Raw genomic sequence first — 21,453 nt, 5'->3', positions numbered from 1 at the left:
TAGAGCTGTTTGGAGGGATTTTTGCAGGCCCAGGGAAACTGCAAGGCAGTCTGTTTTTTGCCTTATTTACACAGACATTTATAATCCTTCTATTAGCTGTGGGAAGCTGCAGCAAGCAAAAAAGGTACGTCACAGCTGCAGTCAGCTGCCCTTTCCCCATCCTGTAGTGGGAGATGCAACATGAAAGCTGGGTAGTTCCCCTTGAGGAGAAAAAGAACCCTTTCCTCACACTTGTTACCTGCCTGGAATGTGCTCAGAAGCAGCTCCCTCTTGTGCTGTTGCACAGGGTCCTCCATGCTGTTAAAAGGATGTTCTGGTGACTCTGGTTTCTCTGCAGACAGCTTCAGTGTTTAGGCTTGAGCAGGCACAGCATATGAAAAGGTGAAGAGCTGCTTCTCATGACCAGCCATGTGCAACGTGACGTGCAGGATACAGGGCTGTTGTGCAGAGTGAAGGAACTCAGATGCAGTTGCCTTCATTTGCATGACATGGAGGTGAATGTGGTGACAGGAGCCATTGGCCAACTCAAGGGTAGCTGAACCACATCCTTTGCAGGAGTGGGCCCCAACCTGTCCCAGTGTAAGCCTCACTGTAAAGACAGCGCCCTGTGCATGGGGACAACTCCATCAATGCTGGTTTTACAACTCACCCTTCAGCTGGCTACTGTCCTCATTGCACCAACCATCCTTGTGTTTAGACTTCTGCATGTCCTTTCATCCCCAGTTCAAATTTGAACAGCTTCTGCCCACAACAAATCCAAGTGAGCATGCTATTAGCTTCCAGCATAGCGTTGCTTTCAAATCACATAAACTCCTCAGAGCCTTGCTGACATCCTCAGTTATACCCTCCCTGCTGCATAACTTTAGCTCCCATCTGCACCCAAGTCTTCCCAAGGCACCGTTGACAGGCAGAGGTCAGCAGAAGCAGTGTGCCAAGCCCCACTTCTGGTTTTCTCATTCCTTAATGTCACTTGAGGTGGGAGGGTGCATCCTTCAACCAGCCAGTGCTGGCACCATCATGGAATTGCAGCTTTGCTCTAGGTTTCAACCAGAAAGAACCTAACAGCAGACAGAAAAGTGCAGGATCCACCAACGGGCTGCAGAAGGGGAATGGCAGGACTGGCAGCAGCAATGTTGCAGGTGCGTCTGTCATAGGATGCACCAGGGACACTGTTCACATAATCTGCTGACATGCTCATTCCTACTCTGAGCCTTGCCCAAGTCCCAGTGCAATAAAGTACCTCTCCTTCCACCCAATATTAACCCCAATCCTTCAGAGCCTCTCTCTGGGGACTCTGTCAGAGATATTTAATATCTCCATCCCTCCTCCCCCACTTGCTATTTCATTAAAGGACCTAGAACACTGAAGGATCTGAGAAAACACAGACCTTCTTCCCCACTTCCAAGTTCTGCCATCTCTCTGGTCTTGTGTCTCATGCCTGATCATGTACCTAAAGCTCTTCTCACATGCAGAGCCTGAAGTGCTCCAAGCAATACAGCAACAGTATTTAGCAGCTCCTGACACAAAGCTCTGTCTTTTGGACATTGGCTCCATGTTACCTATAGCCCAGAGGTCTTCTCCAGAATCATTATCCTGGACCAGCTATCTTTGGGATTTACAGATCTGCATAGATGGAAGATTGTTCCAGTAGTGACATCATTTTACAGCAGTAGATCAGTGCCTGGGGCACTTAGATATCTATTTTGCCACTTAGACTCCAGGAGAACATGTGGCACCACAGTAGCTACACGGAAGCTGGCAGTAAATTGGCATAATTGTCAGCAGAGCTGGATCACAAACTGTGACAGGAAGCTGTGCTGGAAAGAGCTTTGTGAGAATATGATCCTGCATCAAAGCCAATTACTTTGCACCCTGAGCTGCTGTCTCACATCCACTGGGTGTGGAGGGCTGTCTTAAAGCAGATGAGAATCTAGTTGATTCCACTCCCTCCTTGCTCTAACAGGGGCTCCAGCATACATCTTCCAATCACTGTGGATCACAAGAGAAAAGCAGCCTCTTGAAGGCAGAAATTGCCTTTCAAGTCCTAACAAAGCACCATGCTGGCTGCTTTGCCCTAAAGGTGTTGCCAGCTTGTGATACAAAAACTCTCCTTCACCTATCCAGGATACCCAAACTCACAGCCTAATACAGTTCATGCACCTCCTTTTCCGAGGAGGACCAGACAATGCTGCACTCATCCACAGACATCCACAATCATTGAGACAGCACAGAATACATGAAAGCTACAGCTGGGAGATTCAGTCCTGGTCAGGTTCAGAAGGCCGTTGCAAAAAGTTAAGCCCTCTTAGATGTTCCTACAGAATCCCAGTAAGTCACAGCAAGGCCTTGGTGTTTGCACTAGCCCAGTTTGCTGCTTGTATGCAGGTAGCAAGTGAGTTACAGATCTTGCTTTTGTTTCTTGTTTGAATAAGTGGTAAGAGAGCCAAGATTCCAGCAACTGCCTTCAACACAGAAGTGCCACAGCATCTACCCAGAGAGAGATCCTCCAGACATACAGTTTGTCTGAAAACAGGGCCAGTCTCCTCTACAACCAGCAGATAACATCACAGCTCCTTTGGGACTTGAAACAAAACAAACACTCTCTTCTGTTTCCCTTCAGAGTTTTATTTAGCAAAATACAACTGTTTCAGCCCTGCCAAGTGCACTGCCTGACCTGATGGCCAGCTAGGGGAGGCATACACTGAAAGCAGGGCTGGCTCTGCCTTTTAGCTCAATTCTTTCTCTTGGCTGAAAAGAACAGCACAAGCAGCTGTGAAGAGAGCAAGCACAGGTGAAAAGGAGTCCCTGCTCCAGGCACCTTCCCTTCCGCCAAATCAGTGTACCCCACACACAGACTTGCTTCACATGGCTCAGAGTTTGGCTGATCTCAACCTGACCAGCATACAAGCTGATAGGGCATTCTGGCTCAACCTGCCCCTCAAATATGTCCACAGGAGAATTAAAAAAAAAACAACCAAAACCCAAAAACAAAACAAAACAAAACAAGAACAGATAATATTACAAACTCTGACTTGCACAAAATAAAAAATGTAAAGGACAATTGGCCTTTATTTCCACTAAGGGGCAGATGAAGTTGTTAAGCCTTGCCCCTTTTGGACTCTTTAATATAGCCTTTTGGCAGGCAAAGAATCTCTATAGATGCCTTGGGGCCACTCTCACCTCTCCTGCACTGCTTTTCCCTGAACCAAGTGTCAACTTTGCTGAGTTGGGGTGACCAGCAGTTACGATGCCCTTCACGAAGCTGTGAAGTCAAGGACGTGCAAGGCTGATGCCAGGGCAGCATACAGATGGGTGGTACTGAAACGGAGGCAGTACACTGGGCTGCTGGTGGGTGAAGACAGGTGAAAGCTCTGCAAGAAAACAGGAGAGTCAGCTTTTCAAAGAAGGGGTCAAAGACCCCAACAGGTTTCTCAGGCCCAAATGGTCAGATGCCTAGCAAAGCAGGAATAAAAGTTAGGCTTCCCATGGTAGACTCAGTCCGAAGACAGCTCAGCAGCCTCTCTCTCTTCTTTCAAAGAGACATGGGTACCTGGCTGCCAGAGAATGAGCCAGAAGCCCTGCTGCTGCCTGGCCTCCAACCAGCCCTCACCTGCAGGCACTGAGTCTGCCGCTTATCCCAGAGGCGCACCACTCCGTAGTAGGAAGAGCCGCTTGCAATCATATGGTTCCCATCAGTCCTTATGCAGTACAAGGCGCTGTCATGGGGCTCTTCCCACTCCCGGACACATTTTCTGCAATGACAACACAAAACAGAGAGCAGCTGAGCCTCCACCACCCAGCGCCTGGACTGGAACTGAGGTCCCATTTGCCTGAGGCAGCTAACCAAGCTGCAGGCACATCCCCAGGCACTGCACAAGGAGAGCCCAGAGGATCCTTGCACAAGCCCCAGATGCCAGCAGGATAGGCTCACCTGGTGCTGGTCCGTATGTCCCAGTAGCGGATGTAAGTGTCATACCCACATGAGAGGAGAAGGGAGGGAGTTTCATAGAAGACATCAAGCACTCCAGCTCCATGGTGAAAGTCAGTCCCTAAGCAGGTTAACAGCTGACCGCTGCAATGAAACATGATTAAAGAATCATTCAGAGCAGAGAGCCCTTCCAGTCCAGCAGGCCAGAGCAGAGATGTCACAGAAATCTCCTAGATCTCATTTCTGCGATTTAACAGAACGCAACAGCCTGCACAGCTTTGCTCTTCCTCCTCCAGCTTCTGTTACTGGTTGAGCTACAAACTGCCAAGGAAAGTGACTAGCAGGAGTCACAGCTGGTCATAATAAGGTATCAGCCAAGGTAGAGCTGACCCCTAGCAACAGGGGATCATTTTCCTTGGGAAAAGTGACCAATACGCTGAATGATGAGGCTCCATTTCCATGGGAAATGATACTCAACTCCAGATAATCCACAGCAGCCACTCCTCTGGTTGACTCTGTCCCAGATTCTGTTCTTTAGCACACTGTCTGCTAGGGTATTTCACGAAATCTTTGACACACAGCTCAGATCCACAGCCAAATCAGACTCTTGCTCCTGGTCACCATGGTTGCTCTTCCTCACCTTGTTACATTATGCTGCATGATGCAAACACCTTATCTGGGGCTGAACATGACAGGCCAAGAGAGCCACCCTAGGTGTGCTCTGGAGATGATTTCCCAAAGGCTAGCCTCCCCGCTGTCCTTTTAAAATTCCTTGCTTGCTGTGGAAAAGCTCAAACAAAATCCCCATGAAGTTCAAAGTTTGTGGCCATATCACTCAGCTGCTTCTTCATGTTTAGGAGCAGCAGCTGCCTGGTGAGGGACCACTCTAAAAGGGGCCTGCCAGCAAGGCTGGGAGAAGTTTGAGGCCCTTCTCTCGGTCCCATGAAACTACGCACTGCCTAGGGCACAGGCCACAGCCTGTCTCCACTAACACTCCAACCACCCCAGCAGCCAGCAACACCTGTCCATAGCAGACTCTCAGGAACAGAGGGGACAATCTGCCCAGCTGCTGGAGATGGCCACCTATTGCAAACCCTCCTCTTCTTCCTCCGCCTCCTCCTCACACCCTTTACATCAAACATGCTGGACACAATAAACCTCGAAGCACCTGCTTTTCCAACCCTGCCACACGGCCGCCCTCTCCAACAGGCGCTTGGTTCTCAGGACAATGAAGCGGTCCTGAAAGCCGACAGCACGAACCCCGCCGTGGGGTCACTCCCAGCATTTCCCACCATTATTTTGTTACTTTCTGCTCCTTGATCCAGCATCACACAGTTCTGAGGCACATCGCCAAATGCCTTAATTCTGTCTGTAATCTGGGCTAAAGCCCTCGTCGGGGGATAAAGACCACACAAAAGGAGAAATAGAGTCCCAGGAGATGTTAAAACAAGTAAACACCTTTGTGTCAGGAGACAGAAATCGCTGATAAAGCAGATTAGCGCCTCGAGCCCTGGTGTCCCCAGATCAGAAGGCGAGCCCTGGCCGATCTTTGCAGCCAGCACGCTTCTATGATCACAGAGCTGGCGGCATGCTGGGGCCAGCCTGTTTCCCCACAGTCACTCTCCAAAGAGCAGATTATGTAGAATAACAATTTCTTTGTGGCTGTGTAATTCCCTCCGTGACCGTGGCTGTGGGCAGCTACATTGGCCCTTGATGCCAGGGCCCTAGCAACCATTTAGAGAGGCCAACCAGCCCTAGCAATGGCCCCCCCATGCAAACCTCTCGGACAAGCTTTAACATCAAGTGCATGAATTAATCCCCCCCAACACGAATCCAGGGGTGCTGGCTTATTGGACTTTGTACTTCTTTAGGCAAGGGATCGAGGGGATTCCAGGCATCAGGCCTTTGCAACCTTCTCACAATACGTTAACCCTTGGAGGGTTACTTACAGACCAACCTAGCTGCAACTCTGCACCTGCACCTGTAGATCTGGAGGTCGAACATTCAGTCTGAGCTGAAGTAGATGTGTCCTCCAGCTTCACTACGGGGTGTGGGAGGTTTGGACATCTGAGCTCTGGCGCTGCCCTGCCCCTCCAAGTGCACTGATCCACTCTATCTGCCATTCTGCACAGTCAGCAGGACAGACAGACAGGCATAATGCTGTTCTCAAGGCCTCCACACAACCTGTTTGATCCTATGAGCCGTATGTGTGGACATGTGTCAGAAGACATGCAAAGAGGAAGCAGCTGCTCTCTCCATCATGAGCCCTTGGTCTACTTGCTAGAAGCAGAAGACAGATTGCCCAACCTGAGTCCTCTGCTTGCTGCCAGAGGAAAAGCAGGGAGCAGCTCATAGGAAATGAGCTGTTTCAGTGGCTGTGCACAGACAACTCTACCCAGCAGCACATTTGTTGAACATGTGCTACCTGGCTGACACTTGTTTGTACTATTTACCCTCCATCATTTTTCCCTACTACTACACTTTTAAAATGCACGGAGAGGCACTGTGCTAAGGAAAGGTAGCAGGATGCTGAATAACATCCAGGAATCTTTTATGTGCTGGAGCACCTCTTCTTCCTCTCTGGTGCCTTAAATGGGTCTCCTAACATGCTCCCACCTCTGGCAAGTTCTCATTACATCCAGATTGAGCCTGGCCACACAAAAGCTTGTCTCCTGTGTCCCCAGACCAGGCTTCAGGATGCAGTGCTGCAAGACAGCAGCAAATTTTAATGTCAGGCTGTTAATGTTTCCAAATGAAAAAAAAAAAAAGCAGTATTAAACATCAAGGAACCCCGGGGAAAAACCAGAGAGACTGTATTCCTGCTTTCCTGCACTATGCTGAGCACCATCCAGGTGCCTTGCTCCAGTGTTTCACCATGCCTTAACACCTCACCACTAGTGGTACCCAAGCACCTCAGCAATGGGAGTTCCTCCAATTCCCTTCCAGCCTAGACAACAGAAAAGAAAACAAACAAAATCCCCACCAGGATTAGTTTTCCTTAGTAGGCAGAAAAGCAGCATAGATGCATACAAGTCACTTTGCAGCAAGGAGACCTTGTTTTGCTTGTTTGTTAATCGGTTCAATCCTCCTGCCCTAAGAATAGGTCAGCCAAGACAGCTTTCAGCTGGGAGGTCCAGCCCCTACTTACAGCAGCAGCCCTTTAGCAGTTTACAGAAGCAACACATTAGTTGCTACAGTGAAAAGCTTATAACCTGACACCAGGGGAAAATCATACTGTCTTGCACACTGGACACATAAACCAGAAAGAGCTAAGTTTTGGCATGGGTACACTAAAATAAATAAAGACACTGAATATGATTAATATTTCTCCCATTTTTCAGCAAATTATGTGACTCTGGGCCAGCAATTCCAGGAACCAGGCCACCATGCTGAGCTAGCCCCATATCCTCCAAGCATGTGTAACCATGCTGAGCCTTGGCTGGGAAGGAAATGTTCTGCAACCATGGGTGTACCAGTTTCAGGATCACAAATTAGTGCCTACAAATTCTTCAGTTTTCATTATCCCAACTACTCCCTGCCTTCAAAACCCAGTCCTCACCAGCTTCCATTTCCAAAGGGGGCAAAAACCCACACCTGTTGCCTGAAAACCCAAAAATGATCAGGATGACCTATCAAGGTGCAAGAAAAAAGCAGTAGATACACCAGCACATCTCCAATAGTTTTCTAACAACTCATTTGGGCAGTGGACACCTACTCAGAGGCACAAAAAAAGACTACAAAGTTGAAATAATCTACAGCTTCCCAAGCAAAAATAATCATTTGCATGACCATAAGAATTCAGGATTTCCCTGAGACCTTGCTGACAGATGGAGCTCTGAAGAAGTCTGCAGCTCCCTACCTGCACTCTGTCCAATTGCTTCAGGTCTTGGCCAGCTATCTTTGATGTACGTGAACTACAATCCAAAAGCTGGGTTGAAACAATACACAGTTTTCTCCCCACCCTAAATTTTTGTCAAACTTGATTCACTAGCATTGATATTACACAAATACACAGCAAACAAGTTTAGTATTAAACGCATTCTAGGAATCTGCTGAATTCAGAACATCTGTTGAAAACAGATATGCCTGAATTTGAGGACATAACTCATTCGCTCTGGAAACCTCATCTGTGAGCTGTGACTATCCATCAGAGAGGAGAAGCCATTGCACAGAAGTAGGCCAAAACCAAGCACTGCTCCATACGCATATTTTAGCATCAAAATCTACTTCCAGCAAGCCAGCTGGGAAGCATTTACTTAAATAAATAAATAAATACTGAAAAGTGCACTGTTCTATTCTAAACAGTGGGATATTTGAATAGGGTATCAAACAGAGAAAGGAAACAAAACCCATTTCAAGACAATTATCTGGACTGTAGCATTTGTACAACCCCTGTCATCCAATTTGGAGAGAACACCGAAACAGAAGGGAAGGGCTAAATTGTCATCTCTTCCAGGTGCTTTGCACCTGGGGCTAGACTCAAGGGATGCAGCAGGTTATTCTAAGAAGAGAAAGGCTTGGTTAAGCAACATCTACAAATATACACAGGGAGAAACAGAGCTATTTGGCAAAGCTGTTTTTCACAGAATTATCCTACCCCAAGATTACTTCGGCACTAGGCCAAGGTTCTTGCAGGGAGGTGTGGATAGGACTGGGGAATTCTGGGGGTGACCTCCATGTGAAATGGCTCTGAGATGCCATTATAAGTGATTTAAAGTGATTTTCAGGAGAAATGCCTCTCTCAGCTTCCCCAACACAGCTGAAGGGCCTTGAGGCAGTAGGGGGGAATGACACCAACGATGGTTTGAGATTGTGTCGGGGGGGAAGAGACAGAAGAGGGAGTTTTGCCTTCTTTTCTTCTGCTTTCTCTGAATTGGCCCACACACGCTTTAAATGGTCCAATAAAAAGATACAATTTCTTTACCTTTCCAGCTCGGGGACCCTGTGAGTTTTTGTTGTGCGGGTTCCCGTAAGGTTAAGTTCAGAGGATAAACTGACACGCTGGGCTATGGGAAAAAGCCAGTTTCTTCAAATAAAGCCACAACGGTGCAAAAGAGACCCTGCTGGGGCTTTTATTTGGGAAAACAAACAGAAATGGCACCAAGCCCTTCTGCTTTACGGACCAATTTAACTATAAAACCAATGTTCTCCCTCTCGGGGGTGAGGAGGGTAGAGAGACAGGACATGACAATAGTCCAAAACCTTGGGGGGAGAGAAAAAAAAAGATAGGACAAAAAAAAAGTTGTCTGCCCCCTTTTCTTTCTTGTCCATGGCTCCTTTTCTCAGCACACGTGTGTTCTTGTAAAAACGATTAGATTGCAATTTGTATAACATGGTGACCCCCAAATTCAGACATTTAACCCCTTTTCTCTGCAAAGAATGTCAAGAATGTCTTCTCTGTCTTTCTTTCCAACGGGAGGAGCAGGGGGGAATTCTCTCAAACTGTGATTTCTTGAGGGAAGAGAAAAAGAGGAAGGCAAGGAAAAGAAGCAGGGAATTCTCAAAGCCTCTCGCCTTTCGCCCCACTTGTGTGGGAACAGGAGGCTGTATTGCTCCCTTTCTGGACTGAGCTCTGCAGGCCTCCTTTAGTGGAGAGACAAAAAAATGGAGAGTCCAAATCAAAACAAAGCCATCTGTTTAAATGAGCTACTACTAGCCAGTGGCAGAGGGGGTTCCTCATTCACTCCTTCCCATTCTTCTCTCTTGCCTCTGTTGATTCTTTCTCAACCCAGGGAAAAATAAAGATTGCTTTTACTTTGGCTCAGAGGGATGAAACTGATTGATGCATTTGGAGTGTCCAGCCCCCACCCGCGCTCTCCAATTGTTCAGGGCCTTGTAAAGTTGTCATAAATACGCCTGAACAGGAGAGCAAAGGCCACAGCATGCCCTGGACATGTAACATCCAAAGGGCAGGAGCTGGCCTCACACTCAACCGCAGTGCTAGAGAATCACAACTGCAGTGGGGAGAAAAGGATCTCAGATAAATACCTGTATGTTCTTCCTCTCACAAGTGTTTTACTTCTGGGTTAAGATGCACCAGAGTCCTCTTAACAAAAGGAAGGCAGAGAATGTCCAGCTTACATGACAAAAGATTGAGAAAAATGATGTTAAAAAGTAAAAAGAAAATGAGTGAAGAACCACAAGGCCCAAAACTGATTTTAGACCACATGCATACCACAGGAAATACATTGCACAAGCAGATCAGACAGAAGTTATTCATTATAAACCAAGAGACAGTGCTCTGACCACAAAACTGCTAAGAGGAGCACTCATCCAGGAGAGAGCGCTTAAGAAGCACCCTATAGCAGTGAGCCTCCTCCAGCACTGGCTCAAGTAGTTGGCTGTCGAAGGCGTCCTGCCTCCAACAAGGTCTGAGATCTCAGAGCAAGGAAAACTAATCCCACAGTTTAGAGCTGCAGAACTGGGGTAGGAATTTCATTGCAGCCTTGTCAAAGGATTAATTCATGCCTGAAGGCAAGAGAACAGTTTGCCTCTAGTCTTGCTTCTCAAGTCACAAGCGCGAGCAGTTCCCAAGGAGAGAGACCTGCTCTTCCTTTGCCTAGATCTACAACTGAGCTCCCCATTCTGCTGACCTTACTGCAGAGGGAATGGCTCTGAGCACCAAAATAGAAACACGACAGTCATTGTGCAAAACTAATTTAATATGAACAGATCAAGAATGGGTGTGCCTGAAGACTAAAACGTCCCTATGATAGACTTCAGACTGTCACATCACAAACCCCTTTCCCTTGAATTTCAGGAAGGCACAACACTTCTGTTCCCACTTAACCAAAGTAGATATTAATGGGAACACTCAAAACTGATGCTTTAAAAAGAGTAAACAAAGTCATGTGTAGAGGGGAAGAGGAAACAGCACAGCAATAAATAAGCAGGATTGCCCTAGAAAAAGAGAATAAGAAGCTATCTGAGGAAGGGCAGTTACCTGTGGATCATCCCATTGCTGAGAGGAGGCAGTCAAAGGTTCACATTTGCTTTCACTTATCTCAGGCAAACACAGCTCAGAAAGCAGTTTAGCTCACTGTTGGACAAGTTTTGAATCACTTACTGTGATTTAAGGACTTTGTTCAGCCAAGACAGAGATACTGAGAAAGAAATTCAAGCCTAAAAAGAACGTGGTGCCTTTTTCACACAAAGCCTGGAAAGAATGTTTTCATCAAGAAAGATTATTTGTGTGATAAATCCATAGAAAAGCAGGGCAAGAGAAGGGATTCTTCATCTAACAGTGTGGTATTGTCATTCTTCTGTCCCCCAAATCCTGTGAATCTATTATAAGTGCCAGAATATTTCCTACCACTCATCTTTCCTGGTTCCACTGAGATATCCATCCACTACTCTGTGACTAAATAAATCCAGTTTTAATGCCTGGATGAAGCAGACTCCCCACCCTTTTTGGAGACAGTTACCTTTCCTTTTGATTTAGGAACTTCAGTTCTGAGTCTGTTTGCTCCCCTTCACCCAAACCTCTGTCATTAAATTGGAATCATACAACACTCCGAGCTGGAAGTGACCCACAAGGATCATCGAGTCCAATTCCTGGCTCCACACAGGACCACCCAAAATCCCAGTCCTATGTCTGAGCACTGTTCAAACACTTCTTGAACACCCGCAGCTCAGTGCTGTGACCACTGCCCTGGGGAGCCTGTTCCAGGCCCACCACCCTTTGCTGCAGAACCTTATCCTAATTCTCAACTTGACCCTCCCCTGATGCAGCTCCATGCCGTTCCCAGAGAGTGGCTGTCACTAGAGAGCAGAGATCAGTGCTGTCCCTCTGCTCCCCTGTGAGAAGCTGTAGAGGATCTCAAACTTGTTTAAACCTTGAAGTTAAAAGCTCTGAAGAGAGCACTCTTCTACATAACTCACTTTAGAACACGACACTTCTGCATTTTAGACCAAGCTTCTAGAAAAAAAGCTTAGCACATTTTATAACCGAGAGCTACTTCTGCAGATCTTCATTTCATTTACTTACTTCTATGAGCAGAAAATCTGAGTACAATAAGACACAAAGACAAGAAGGACTGGAGTTAAACAGGAAAGCACCAGCAGCAATCAGATTCTACCATTAGTTCCCAAACAGCTTACAAACCTCATATAGCAGTCAGAAAAAGAATTCAGCCCTTAAATACATCAAGTACACAATGAAGCCAGGACCAAAGTCTGCTTTGGGTCCACGTTTGCAGGGCCTAGCACTTACGGTGCACAGTGCACAACCAGTGCTACATAGCAGGCAGCTGTCACATTACACTTGCTGCTTAAGAACAGCACAGGGAGCAAAAGCTTTAAAGCTCTCCCTCCTTGTTGACAACTGTGCTCAGGTTCCTTCACTCAATTGGTTTAAGAGCTGCCAAAGTGGATGCAGATCAACATACACTGAGATTTGAGAGACAGCAACTAATTCTTGCCCACCCTACTTCACAGACAGACGCAACCTAGCAAGGTCCCATGGAAACACATACCAGAGATCAAGCAGCAGCAAGCTCACACAAACTTCAGCCAGCTGCTTATGCTGCCTCTTACAGGGAATAGCATGAGAGGCAAACACGGATTACCAACTTGCTCAGCAGCCCACCCCTCTGCTGAGGGCACCAGCCACACACCTGAATCTCCCTTCTCCTCCACTCCCAAGCCACTTTCAGGAATCCTCTACCTCCCACCACCCCAAAACATGCAGACATCAAAGGACCTGCCTTGAACACCTGAAGATCAGGGGAGCCTGACGGTCAAGAAATGAAACACTGTATCTTCCCTTTCCACGCACTCTCTGTCTTTTTCTCCCCATCCCTTTGAAAAAGGTGGCAGAGATAAATGGAGAACAAAGAAACAAGAAAAAGCCACAGCTCTGGCCCACACCCTGCCTATTACTTAAGGGGGAAGGAACTCTTCCGAAAGAGGAGGAAAAAAATGTGCTCAGACACAATGGCTCAAAAGGCCAGGCAGCAAACCGGGCCACTTTGTACTGCTAACAAGGGAAACCTAATTACAGGAAGAGGGCAAAGAGGGACAGATAAAAGGGATACAAAATTTCAACATCTGTTGCCATAAAGGGACAAGAAGTGGGGAAACGCAAAGTGTCAGTTTGGTGTCAGTGACGGCGTAAAGCCACTTTCAAAGGGCTCAGGAGAGGGAGAAAAACTGAACGAGAAATTAGAGGGCTCTTAAAAAAAAAAAAAAAAAAGAAGAAGAAGAAGAAGAAAAACACACCCGAAAAACAAGAAACCACTCTAGCAAAAATGCTTTCAGAAGAGGGGAGGAGGTGGACAAAGAGTGGATATTTAAAAGGTAGAGGAGGTTTGCAGGGCACAGTTAACATTGTCTGAGTTTACACAAAGGCTCTCCTGCCCTGTGCCTGTCACACTGTGTCACAGGGAAGGATGAGGTAGGATTTGTGCATTCCAAGTGTTTACAGCATGAGTGCTGCCATACTGCAACACTGGTCCATTTCAAACATCATTAGCATAACAGTTCCAAGAGCTGCTGCAAAGTGACATCTAGAGTACCCTGCCATGCAAAGGAGCATCTCTGAGGAAGGGGCATTTGTCTCTCTGCACATGAAGACATGCAGACAACCATGACAGACTGGGGAGCAACAGCACACTGCAGGCAAAGGACAAATGCTGACTTTGGGCTGTTTCCAGAAGTGTCACCCTTATCTCCCAGGCAGTTAGGTTAGACTCCCAAAGGAGATTAGAGGAGGTAAGAGAAAGAGGAACAGAAGAAAATTTCTTTCTCTCTTGCTTGCCATTAATGATCTCTCTTATGCTAAGCCACACATTAGCACTGGCAGATGACACAGAAAGGTCTGGGAAGAGAAAGGCAGGTGCACTTCCAGCAGGAGCAGAGGTGCGTGATCAGAAAGAGAGGCAGCTGCCCCCACAGCCCTCACTGGTGCAGAAAGGCAAGGGAACTTGCATGAAGCCCAGAAGTCAACAAGACCTGGTACTTGCAAGGACACAGGCTGGTATCCAGTGGCCTACATTACTAATAGCTCTCCTTTCCTGTACAGACCTCTAATCATCTAAGGTATTCACAGCCCCCTCAACAAACACACCTTGATCCTGAGTAGCAATAAGTGCACAGCAGTTTCCCCACATCTAAAAGCGATCAGGTGGCACAATGTAGCATCTGTGGGATATGTCCTCCAGAGGTGTAGCTAGTCAGCTTCAAAAGCAAAAGAAAAAAAATCCTTCTTATTACAGGAGAAAGGGCCAGGTGTAGCAGCAGCTGGAATTTCAGCCATCAGAGACAGTGTCTTGGCATTACGCGGTCATTCCCCTGCTTTAGACTGCCTTTGACAATTGCTTGTTGCTGCCTGTTCTAGCTTTGATCCAACGCCATCATAAGCAGAGTTAGAAATGAAAGACAGTTGTGGGGGTGGGATGCAGCAAGAAGCATTTCCTTTCCTCACGAAAAATTTCTTTGCCTCTAAACCCAACCAACCTTTTCCAGTGCCCAGAACACGTTTGCAGGTGAAGACATTAACCCTTTTCTCTCAGAGGGGCCCCAGGGTCAGGGAACAGCGAAGGTCATAAATACGAAAATACACCATGACCAACAGCTACAAGCACCAGCCAAGGACTTATCTGGCCTGGAACTAAGAAGATCAGTACACAAAAGGTTATTTAAGCTTTAAATCCTTTTGTAGCATGTTCCATCTCTCAGCTGTTGGAGAAAAAGACCACCTACCCAAGGGAAGAGAATACCACAGACATTGCACGCACCGCCATGCACCAGCTAAATAAACTGAGGCCTTAAACAGCACCAAATACCAACATTAAGGATCCTGTAGTTTTAAAGAACGTATCTTAAGCATCACTCTCCCCTGCATCACTGCATCATTTTTTGATAGAGAAGTTGTCTCAGTTATGCTCGTAGCAATACGTCCTTGCCATGTTCAGCCTCAGGTCAGATTCTACAGGTCAGACTCTGTCCCTTCATGATCATAAGGAAAGGGTAAACACCTAACTAGGAGGCAGAGTCTGGCTTCAGCTGCATGACATTAACTGGACACACTGGATACAGGAGGAGTCTTTCAGTCCTGGGTAACTCAAAGATTTTGAGTTTCCACACCACACTCCCAGTTCAGGAGTGTTCAGCAGGAAGACAACATGCACAAGCCCCAAATCAGCACTTCCCTCCAACATGGTTGCTAGCAACCACTGGAAGCTTTAATAAACAGTCTAAAGCTTTGCTGGGAAGAACAGTTTATGGAGAAGTCGAGATCTTCAAGGACAACTCCATATTCTTTCACTATGAATGATCACATCAAGCTTCACATGCCAGTTTCCCAGCAGTTCTCCTCACCCAGCCTCCTGCTCTGCATGTGCTGACGAGACTTCCAGCTCACGCACAGATCCCCAGGGTGGAAAAGCCCCAGTGGCATGGTGCATTCCAGCTGTGACAGGCGAACAGGGAAGAATAAGTTTGACACTGCAGCCATTGCAACAGAGGCCCAGTGGCCTAGATTGCCTTGGCTTTTTTATTTGCCTGTCACTCAGGCTTTGACATTATTGAAAGATCAAACTCCGTTGTGCCTGTTCATTACCTTAATCCTATTTTCTCCACAGCTTTATTATCTCTTCAGGCTTCCTTGGGAAAGCCTGTCAAAGAGGCTGGGGCAGGGGGAGAGGGTTGCCAACCTCTTCACTCCTGTCAGATGCCTCTATTGAAGAATCATCAGCAGATTTGATGGGCAGGGGTATCACAGCGCAGCCTGTATCCTTCTGGAGCACACCAAGGGAACCACTGGATTAGGTAACCAAGAAACATTTGCCACTGCTAAAACAGTAGGGCTGTCTTTCCCACTCTAGCCCAGCCTTTGCAGGATGCATCTTCTGCCAACTCTTCACTTTTATTACTTCAGAGGAAAGGAAATAAAGTGTTTTATATTTATATTTGATGTAGTTGACTCAGACAATCTAAATTACCTAAGCTATAGATTAGCAGACAATTGTCCTCAGACCAACTCTGAATCCACACCAATCTCCTTCTACCCTCCTATTCCCAAATACAGCCCTGGTGACAACCCTTGGGCCCCTTCTGTCATTGTTCCCCTCCCAGACCTTACCAGCTCTCCTCAATCCTGACAGCACTGCCTTGATAATCTGTCCTGTGCCACTCCTACATAGAGCATACCAGTTCTGGAAAGCTGAGCTGCCGTTCAATAATCCTGCCAAATATTTGCTATCTGTCCATCATTACACAAGGACCCTCAGGCTAAGAGTTTCAAATTTGTCAGCAGTTGAGTCTCACGTCAGGATTTGAGCCCAACATTTCCCCAGTCATTAAGGTCAGCACCTTTACCAGACAGGAACTACTCAGTGGCCCCAAATCAGAGGCCACAGCAATTAACCTCCAATGCTTATTAAGACAGAGAGAAGACAACATGCCTAAATCACTTCAGTAGATAACCTGTCGCCACCCTCACCTCCCTGAGCTGCCAGAAACACCAGCCCGGAAAAGATGGCTGTACAGCCCGCATTCACATTTGGCTTCTCAACACCGCGGACAAGTTTGAAAACGGAAGGACACAGGGTAACTTCACTCCCCTCTGGCTTGAACTGATGCATCAACTGAGATGGAGCAAAGGAAGGTGTAATGGGAATGTTCTGACTGTATTTGGATCGTAAGAAGAAACCAAATAAAACAAGAGTATCTTCATTAGATACCAAGGATTACTGTGCCATAAATTGGAGAGAAATGTGGAGCTGCACCATACTGAACCAAAATCACTCCATCACACACCTTTCTACACGCTGCCCTCACATCTCATATTTCATAGAATCACAGAACCCTTAGATTTGGAAAGGACCTTTAAGGGTCATCTAGTCCAACTCCCCTTCAATGAACAGGGACATTCACAGCTTGATCAGGCTGTTCAGTGCTTTATCCAGCCTGGCCTTGAGTGTCATATTTAAACATCTTTTGCCCACACATACCAAAGGAACGATCCTATGCCATCTTTAGCCTTCCATTTCCTACTGATATTCACTCTCCCTTGCCAAGTCCTTCCCCATTACCTGGATGCCCACTCACCTCTCGAAGTCCCAGATTCTCAGAGGTGACGTGTGTCCACAGCAGGCAGTTCCTGTCACAAATGAGCTGTTTAAAAACAAGCAAACAGAAACAATTACCAATCCTTAAGTTATGAAGAAAGGGTGAGCAAGACAGAGAAAATGGGCTACAAGGCACACTTGAATTTTGGCTTGAGACTATTTCAGCATGTTCCACTGAATTTCACAAGGGCAGGTTGCAGAAGAGGGAGAGATGCTCTGAAGCTCCGTCAGTGTAGCTGGGCTGAGCTTTCCAGCTGAAGCAGGTCAAAACTGCAGAGAACTGGCACGACATAAAGATGTATTTGCATGTGTGGATGGAAAGCCTAAACCAAGAGCAGCTGTAAATTGCAATGACATTTTCAAAACAGCACATACTTGGGACATTTCGTATATAGTCAGGGCTATAAGCTGCAGAAAAACTTCATGGAAAATTCCCCATTACTTTTCAATTCATGTCTTGTGCCTGTGTGTTGGCAGCTTCCCAGCACAATCATGAATTGGCTGCAGCATCACAGACCTAACAAACCACAGAATAGAGGTCTCCAGTCCAGCGCCTGTTCAAAGTGAGGCCAATTTCAAAGCTGGATCAGGATGCCCTCTCTAGTACTCAACAGCCTCTGCTAGAGGCAGCAATATTTTGCTTAGTTCACACTTTCTAGCAGGTCCGTCACAAAGTCCTCTTTGGGTGATGCCATGTCCCTGCTGCATATGCTCAGTCCAGAGACTGGCTAACAGTCATTGGCTTCAAATTAACTGATAAGAGAGGATCAAATCTCCAAACTCAAGCAGCAGGAACATGGGTGCTACAGCTATCCACATCACACTGCTTGTTTTGTGCCAGCTTCCAATACTCAGTGTAAAGAAGAGAAACAGACTCATACAAAGATTTCTAAGTAAGCTATAAATGATCTCTCACAAAAGCCATATTTACTACAGCTGCTGAGAATAAGATGTCAAAACTAAGTTTAAGTCACTGCAACGAGGATAGCACAAATGCAGGAAGTGCAGCCTGCTTTCAAAAAAAGCCAACTTGCTGCTTTGCCTAAACATGACATAGGGGATGACAGCTCAAAGTAGAAAGCAAAATAAGAAAATAAATATGTAATGTCTGCAAAAATAGCAGTTTTAAAACATTTCATTGATTCTTCCTTCGGAAATCAAAAGGTGTCTCCAAGATTCTAATGTAGCAGGAATGGATTCTTCCATGGACCATGACTTCTGCGAGAAGCACTCCTACCGGCATTACATGGCATCCAGCAGCAAACATGCACTCAACTTGATCAAAGCCAAAGTAGAGCCATGTGAAAGAAGGGCAAGAACTCAGTACTCTTTCTACTTCCAGTTCCATGTTTTAGCTGAGCAATTGCTTTCTCCAAGTCACAGAATCATTAAGATTGGAAAAGACTCTTAAATCATCTATTCAACCCACCATCACCATGCCCATTAAACCATATCCCTCAGCGCCCTATCTCCTCATTCCTTGATCACCTCAGGGATGGTGGCTCCATCACCTCCGCGGGCAGCCTGTTCCAATGTGTAAACAATTCTTTCTTAAAATAAGTCTTTCCTAATATCCAACCTGAAATTACAAGGCTGAAGCAGTACTGCCAAGTATGTTGATCAGAAGAGGCAGACAGCTATCACCTGCAGCATTCTGCATTTGGAAACAAGGTTTCAGCTCAATACCTGCCTTCCCTCCACCAAGAATGAAATATTCCCCTCTTGCAAACATCTCCTGTCTCAGAGGAAACAAGCTAAAAAGACTCATTCTGACAGCTCACGAGCCGTACCCCATGTCTGGAAAGCAGCACTTATGTCAGGGAGTCCCTCATCTACAAAGCTAGGTGTTGGATTCTGTCCCTCCCTTCCCAAGCATAATCCATTAATAACTACTAAAGCCAATTACCGTGGTTAGAAACATAATAGCAGTCAGGGAGTCAGTCAAGCAGGCAATTGGGTGCTTAAGATTTTTCTTTTGGGGGACAAACTGACTTTGTCCCAGCAGAGAACGCCCTCACGTGGGAGACAGACCCCTTTGTGCAGAAGGTATGCAGCAAGGCTTTGATGGTAGTCACAGGTCTAAATTAGCATGGAGGCACACCAACAGGGAGAAAAAGGTGGGAGGAACGGCAAGGTCTAATCCCTGCTCATGCTGTCAGTCCTGGACTTCAGCTTTCCCTCCTCAATTCTTACCCGCAACACCCACCCCACCCAAAAAAATAGTATTAGATGAAGAGATTTCTCTTCAGCATCACATACAGGCCTCAGGGCCACAAACAAGTCTCTTCTGGGTAAAGCTGCTTCCATTTAGTCAAGAAGAATTTTGTCTCATACTTCAGCAGGATCAGGTTTGCTGGCCTTATCTTTAACAGGCTGGAGCCCATTAGCAAGCAAAGATAAGACTTCTCCCAGAAGTGCTGGGCATCTTCACTACCAGGATTAGAGAGCAGCATTCACAAGACTTGCGCAAAGAAGCAGGGCAAATGGGTAACTGACAAAGCCCTGGAGCAAATGGAACCGGAAAGCTGCATCCCCAGGTATGATACAGGGCCCCTCACCTTGAGTCTGGTCTGCAGACAGTTTCAGTTTCAGACCTCCCAAAACAGGAGCCTCATAGAGGTGACAGCTTCACACCAAGCAGAAGGGCAACACAAGTATGATTTGGTAGGTCTGAAACAATATGCAAATTGGAGCTATGGATGTTCAAAGCCTCTGAAAACAGAGCTCAAACCTACCACCAGGTTTGCTTCCTTCAGTTTACCTTTAGCAAGGCTTTTTGTTCTAGGAAGTACACGGCATGCAGCTAGTGAACTAGAAAAGTCCAACCTCTTGACAACTGGTATGGCCAGCTGCCCAAGACAAATAACTCAAACTGAGTTGCTCTGAAAAACTGGTATGCAAGAAAAACAGCTGAAGACTTACTAGCTTAGTAAATGTCCTTTATTTTGCCTTCCAGTGCTTCTCAGTGTCAGAAACTGAAGAGAGACTAGACTGGAAGAAGAAAACAGAAGATAACTTACATGTGTTACCACATGGATGATCCATGTCTCAAGTATATTACTGGTGTATGCAGACACTGACCAGATAATCCACCCACCACATAAAAACTGCTGTGTTCAAGTTTCAGATGGGCTAGAAGATGCAGAGACTCCTTCCCCGCTATGCTTTCCTCTGTCTTGTGAAAATTGTTGTGTACCATGACTATAGCCTCCCTCCAACCCTCTAATGGAAAAATACACAACGTAGTAGGACTTCAGTCTCTTCTCCCAGATAACCAGCAATAGACCGAGAGATGATGACCTCAATCTGCAAGGGAAGGTTCAGGTTGGATAGTAGAAAAAAATTCTTCTCCAAAAGAGTGGTCAAGCATTGGCACAGGCTGCCCAGGAAGATGGTGGAGGCACTGTCCCTGGAGGTATTCAAGAAACGTGTAGATGTGGCACTTAGGGATATGGTTTAGTAGGCATGGTGGTGATGGGTTGACAGTTGGACTTGATGATCTTAAAGGTCATTTCCAACCTTAATGATTCTATGATTCTCTGACTTCCACAGCGGCATGCACTGTTTTCAGAGGGATTCCTCAGTAACTAAAACCAGGAAAGCCAGCATAGTAGTACAGCTGCGACAATCCCATGTCTGCTCCTAAAATACTAGCTCCATCCCACTTACAGCATCTCTCTTTACCCCATGCTGGAAAGATGCATTGCCAGATGTGGTTGAACCAGTGGGAAAGAGGGAGCTGTACATCAGTCTTTTTTAAAAGGTGCTGTTTGTCATAAGGCTTGAAAATAGTCTCACATCCTACATAAAGCTTTCTCACTGAACCCAATCTTCAGAGTATGCCTGAGCTGAGAATCCTGTAATGCAAAGTCATTGAAGGAACTTGGGTAAAAAAAGGTCTTTTTCATCCTCTTCTCAACTCCCAGCGTGCCCAAGGTTTGCACCCTCTCCCTGTACTGTAAACAGATTTGTTTCCCAAGTCCTATTCTGCTGTTTGGAGATTTTGAACCCAGAATCTGCCTGACACGTGCAAGAGACTGTTCCTTTCTCCTTGCATGCTCCCCCACCCTCTGGAATTGGACATCGTTGTTCCATTTTGGAGACTATTATATACAGAGACTCATCGGACCGGGAAACAAAGAAGTTATTACTTGACAGAGCCCTGCAGCTGGGAATGTAGAAGGCGGGGGGGAGAGGTGGGGAGCATTGAGGGAGATGGGATGGGGGGACTAGCAGCAGCGCTAGGAAAAGTGACCAACGGAAAGGACTGCTCCGAGATGGGAAACATCCTTTCGAAAAAGTCTCAAGTTGGATGAGAAAAGAAGGAGAAGAGAAAGGAAGTCCAAAATGGAGAGTGGAACAGAGAAGAGAAAGCAGTTGGTGCTGCTGGTGCCGCAGGTTAAACACACGGGTCTCTGGGTTTGTGTAGCCTTTGATTCAGCACTGACACGCTTT

The 21,453-nt window shown here is 46.5% G+C and overlaps 1 protein-coding gene across 6 annotated transcripts in view; it reads right to left on the bottom strand.

The window, feature by feature from the left end:
• Positions 1-2,604: 2,604 nt before the first annotated feature.
• FBXW4 (F-box and WD repeat domain containing 4) overlaps positions 2,605-21,453 on the bottom strand; it is a 58,628-nt gene continuing 39,779 nt past the window's right edge. For 3 of the 6 annotated variants that reach the window (XM_085230186.1, XM_085230188.1, XM_085230191.1), the window contains 5 exons: positions 19,921-19,989; positions 16,979-17,044; positions 3,932-4,072; positions 3,611-3,752; positions 2,605-3,371 (listed from right to left, as the gene is read on the bottom strand). In XM_085230186.1, the coding sequence (XP_085086312.1) occupies positions 3,255-3,371; positions 3,611-3,752; positions 3,932-4,072; positions 16,979-17,044; positions 19,921-19,989 (535 nt within the window). In that variant the 3' untranslated portion in view covers positions 2,605-3,254. The remainder of the gene's footprint in view (positions 3,372-3,610; positions 3,753-3,931; positions 4,073-16,978; positions 17,045-19,920; positions 19,990-21,453) is intronic. The other 3 variants (XM_085230187.1, XM_085230190.1, XM_085230189.1) reach the window with 2 other exon arrangements.

This window comes from Meleagris gallopavo, chromosome 8 (genome assembly GCF_905368555.1).
Source record: "Meleagris gallopavo chromosome 8, MGAL_WU_HG_1.1, whole genome shotgun sequence".
Lineage (NCBI taxonomy): Eukaryota > Metazoa > Chordata > Aves > Galliformes > Phasianidae > Meleagris > Meleagris gallopavo.
This window is presented reverse-complemented; position numbering and strand designations above follow the sequence as displayed.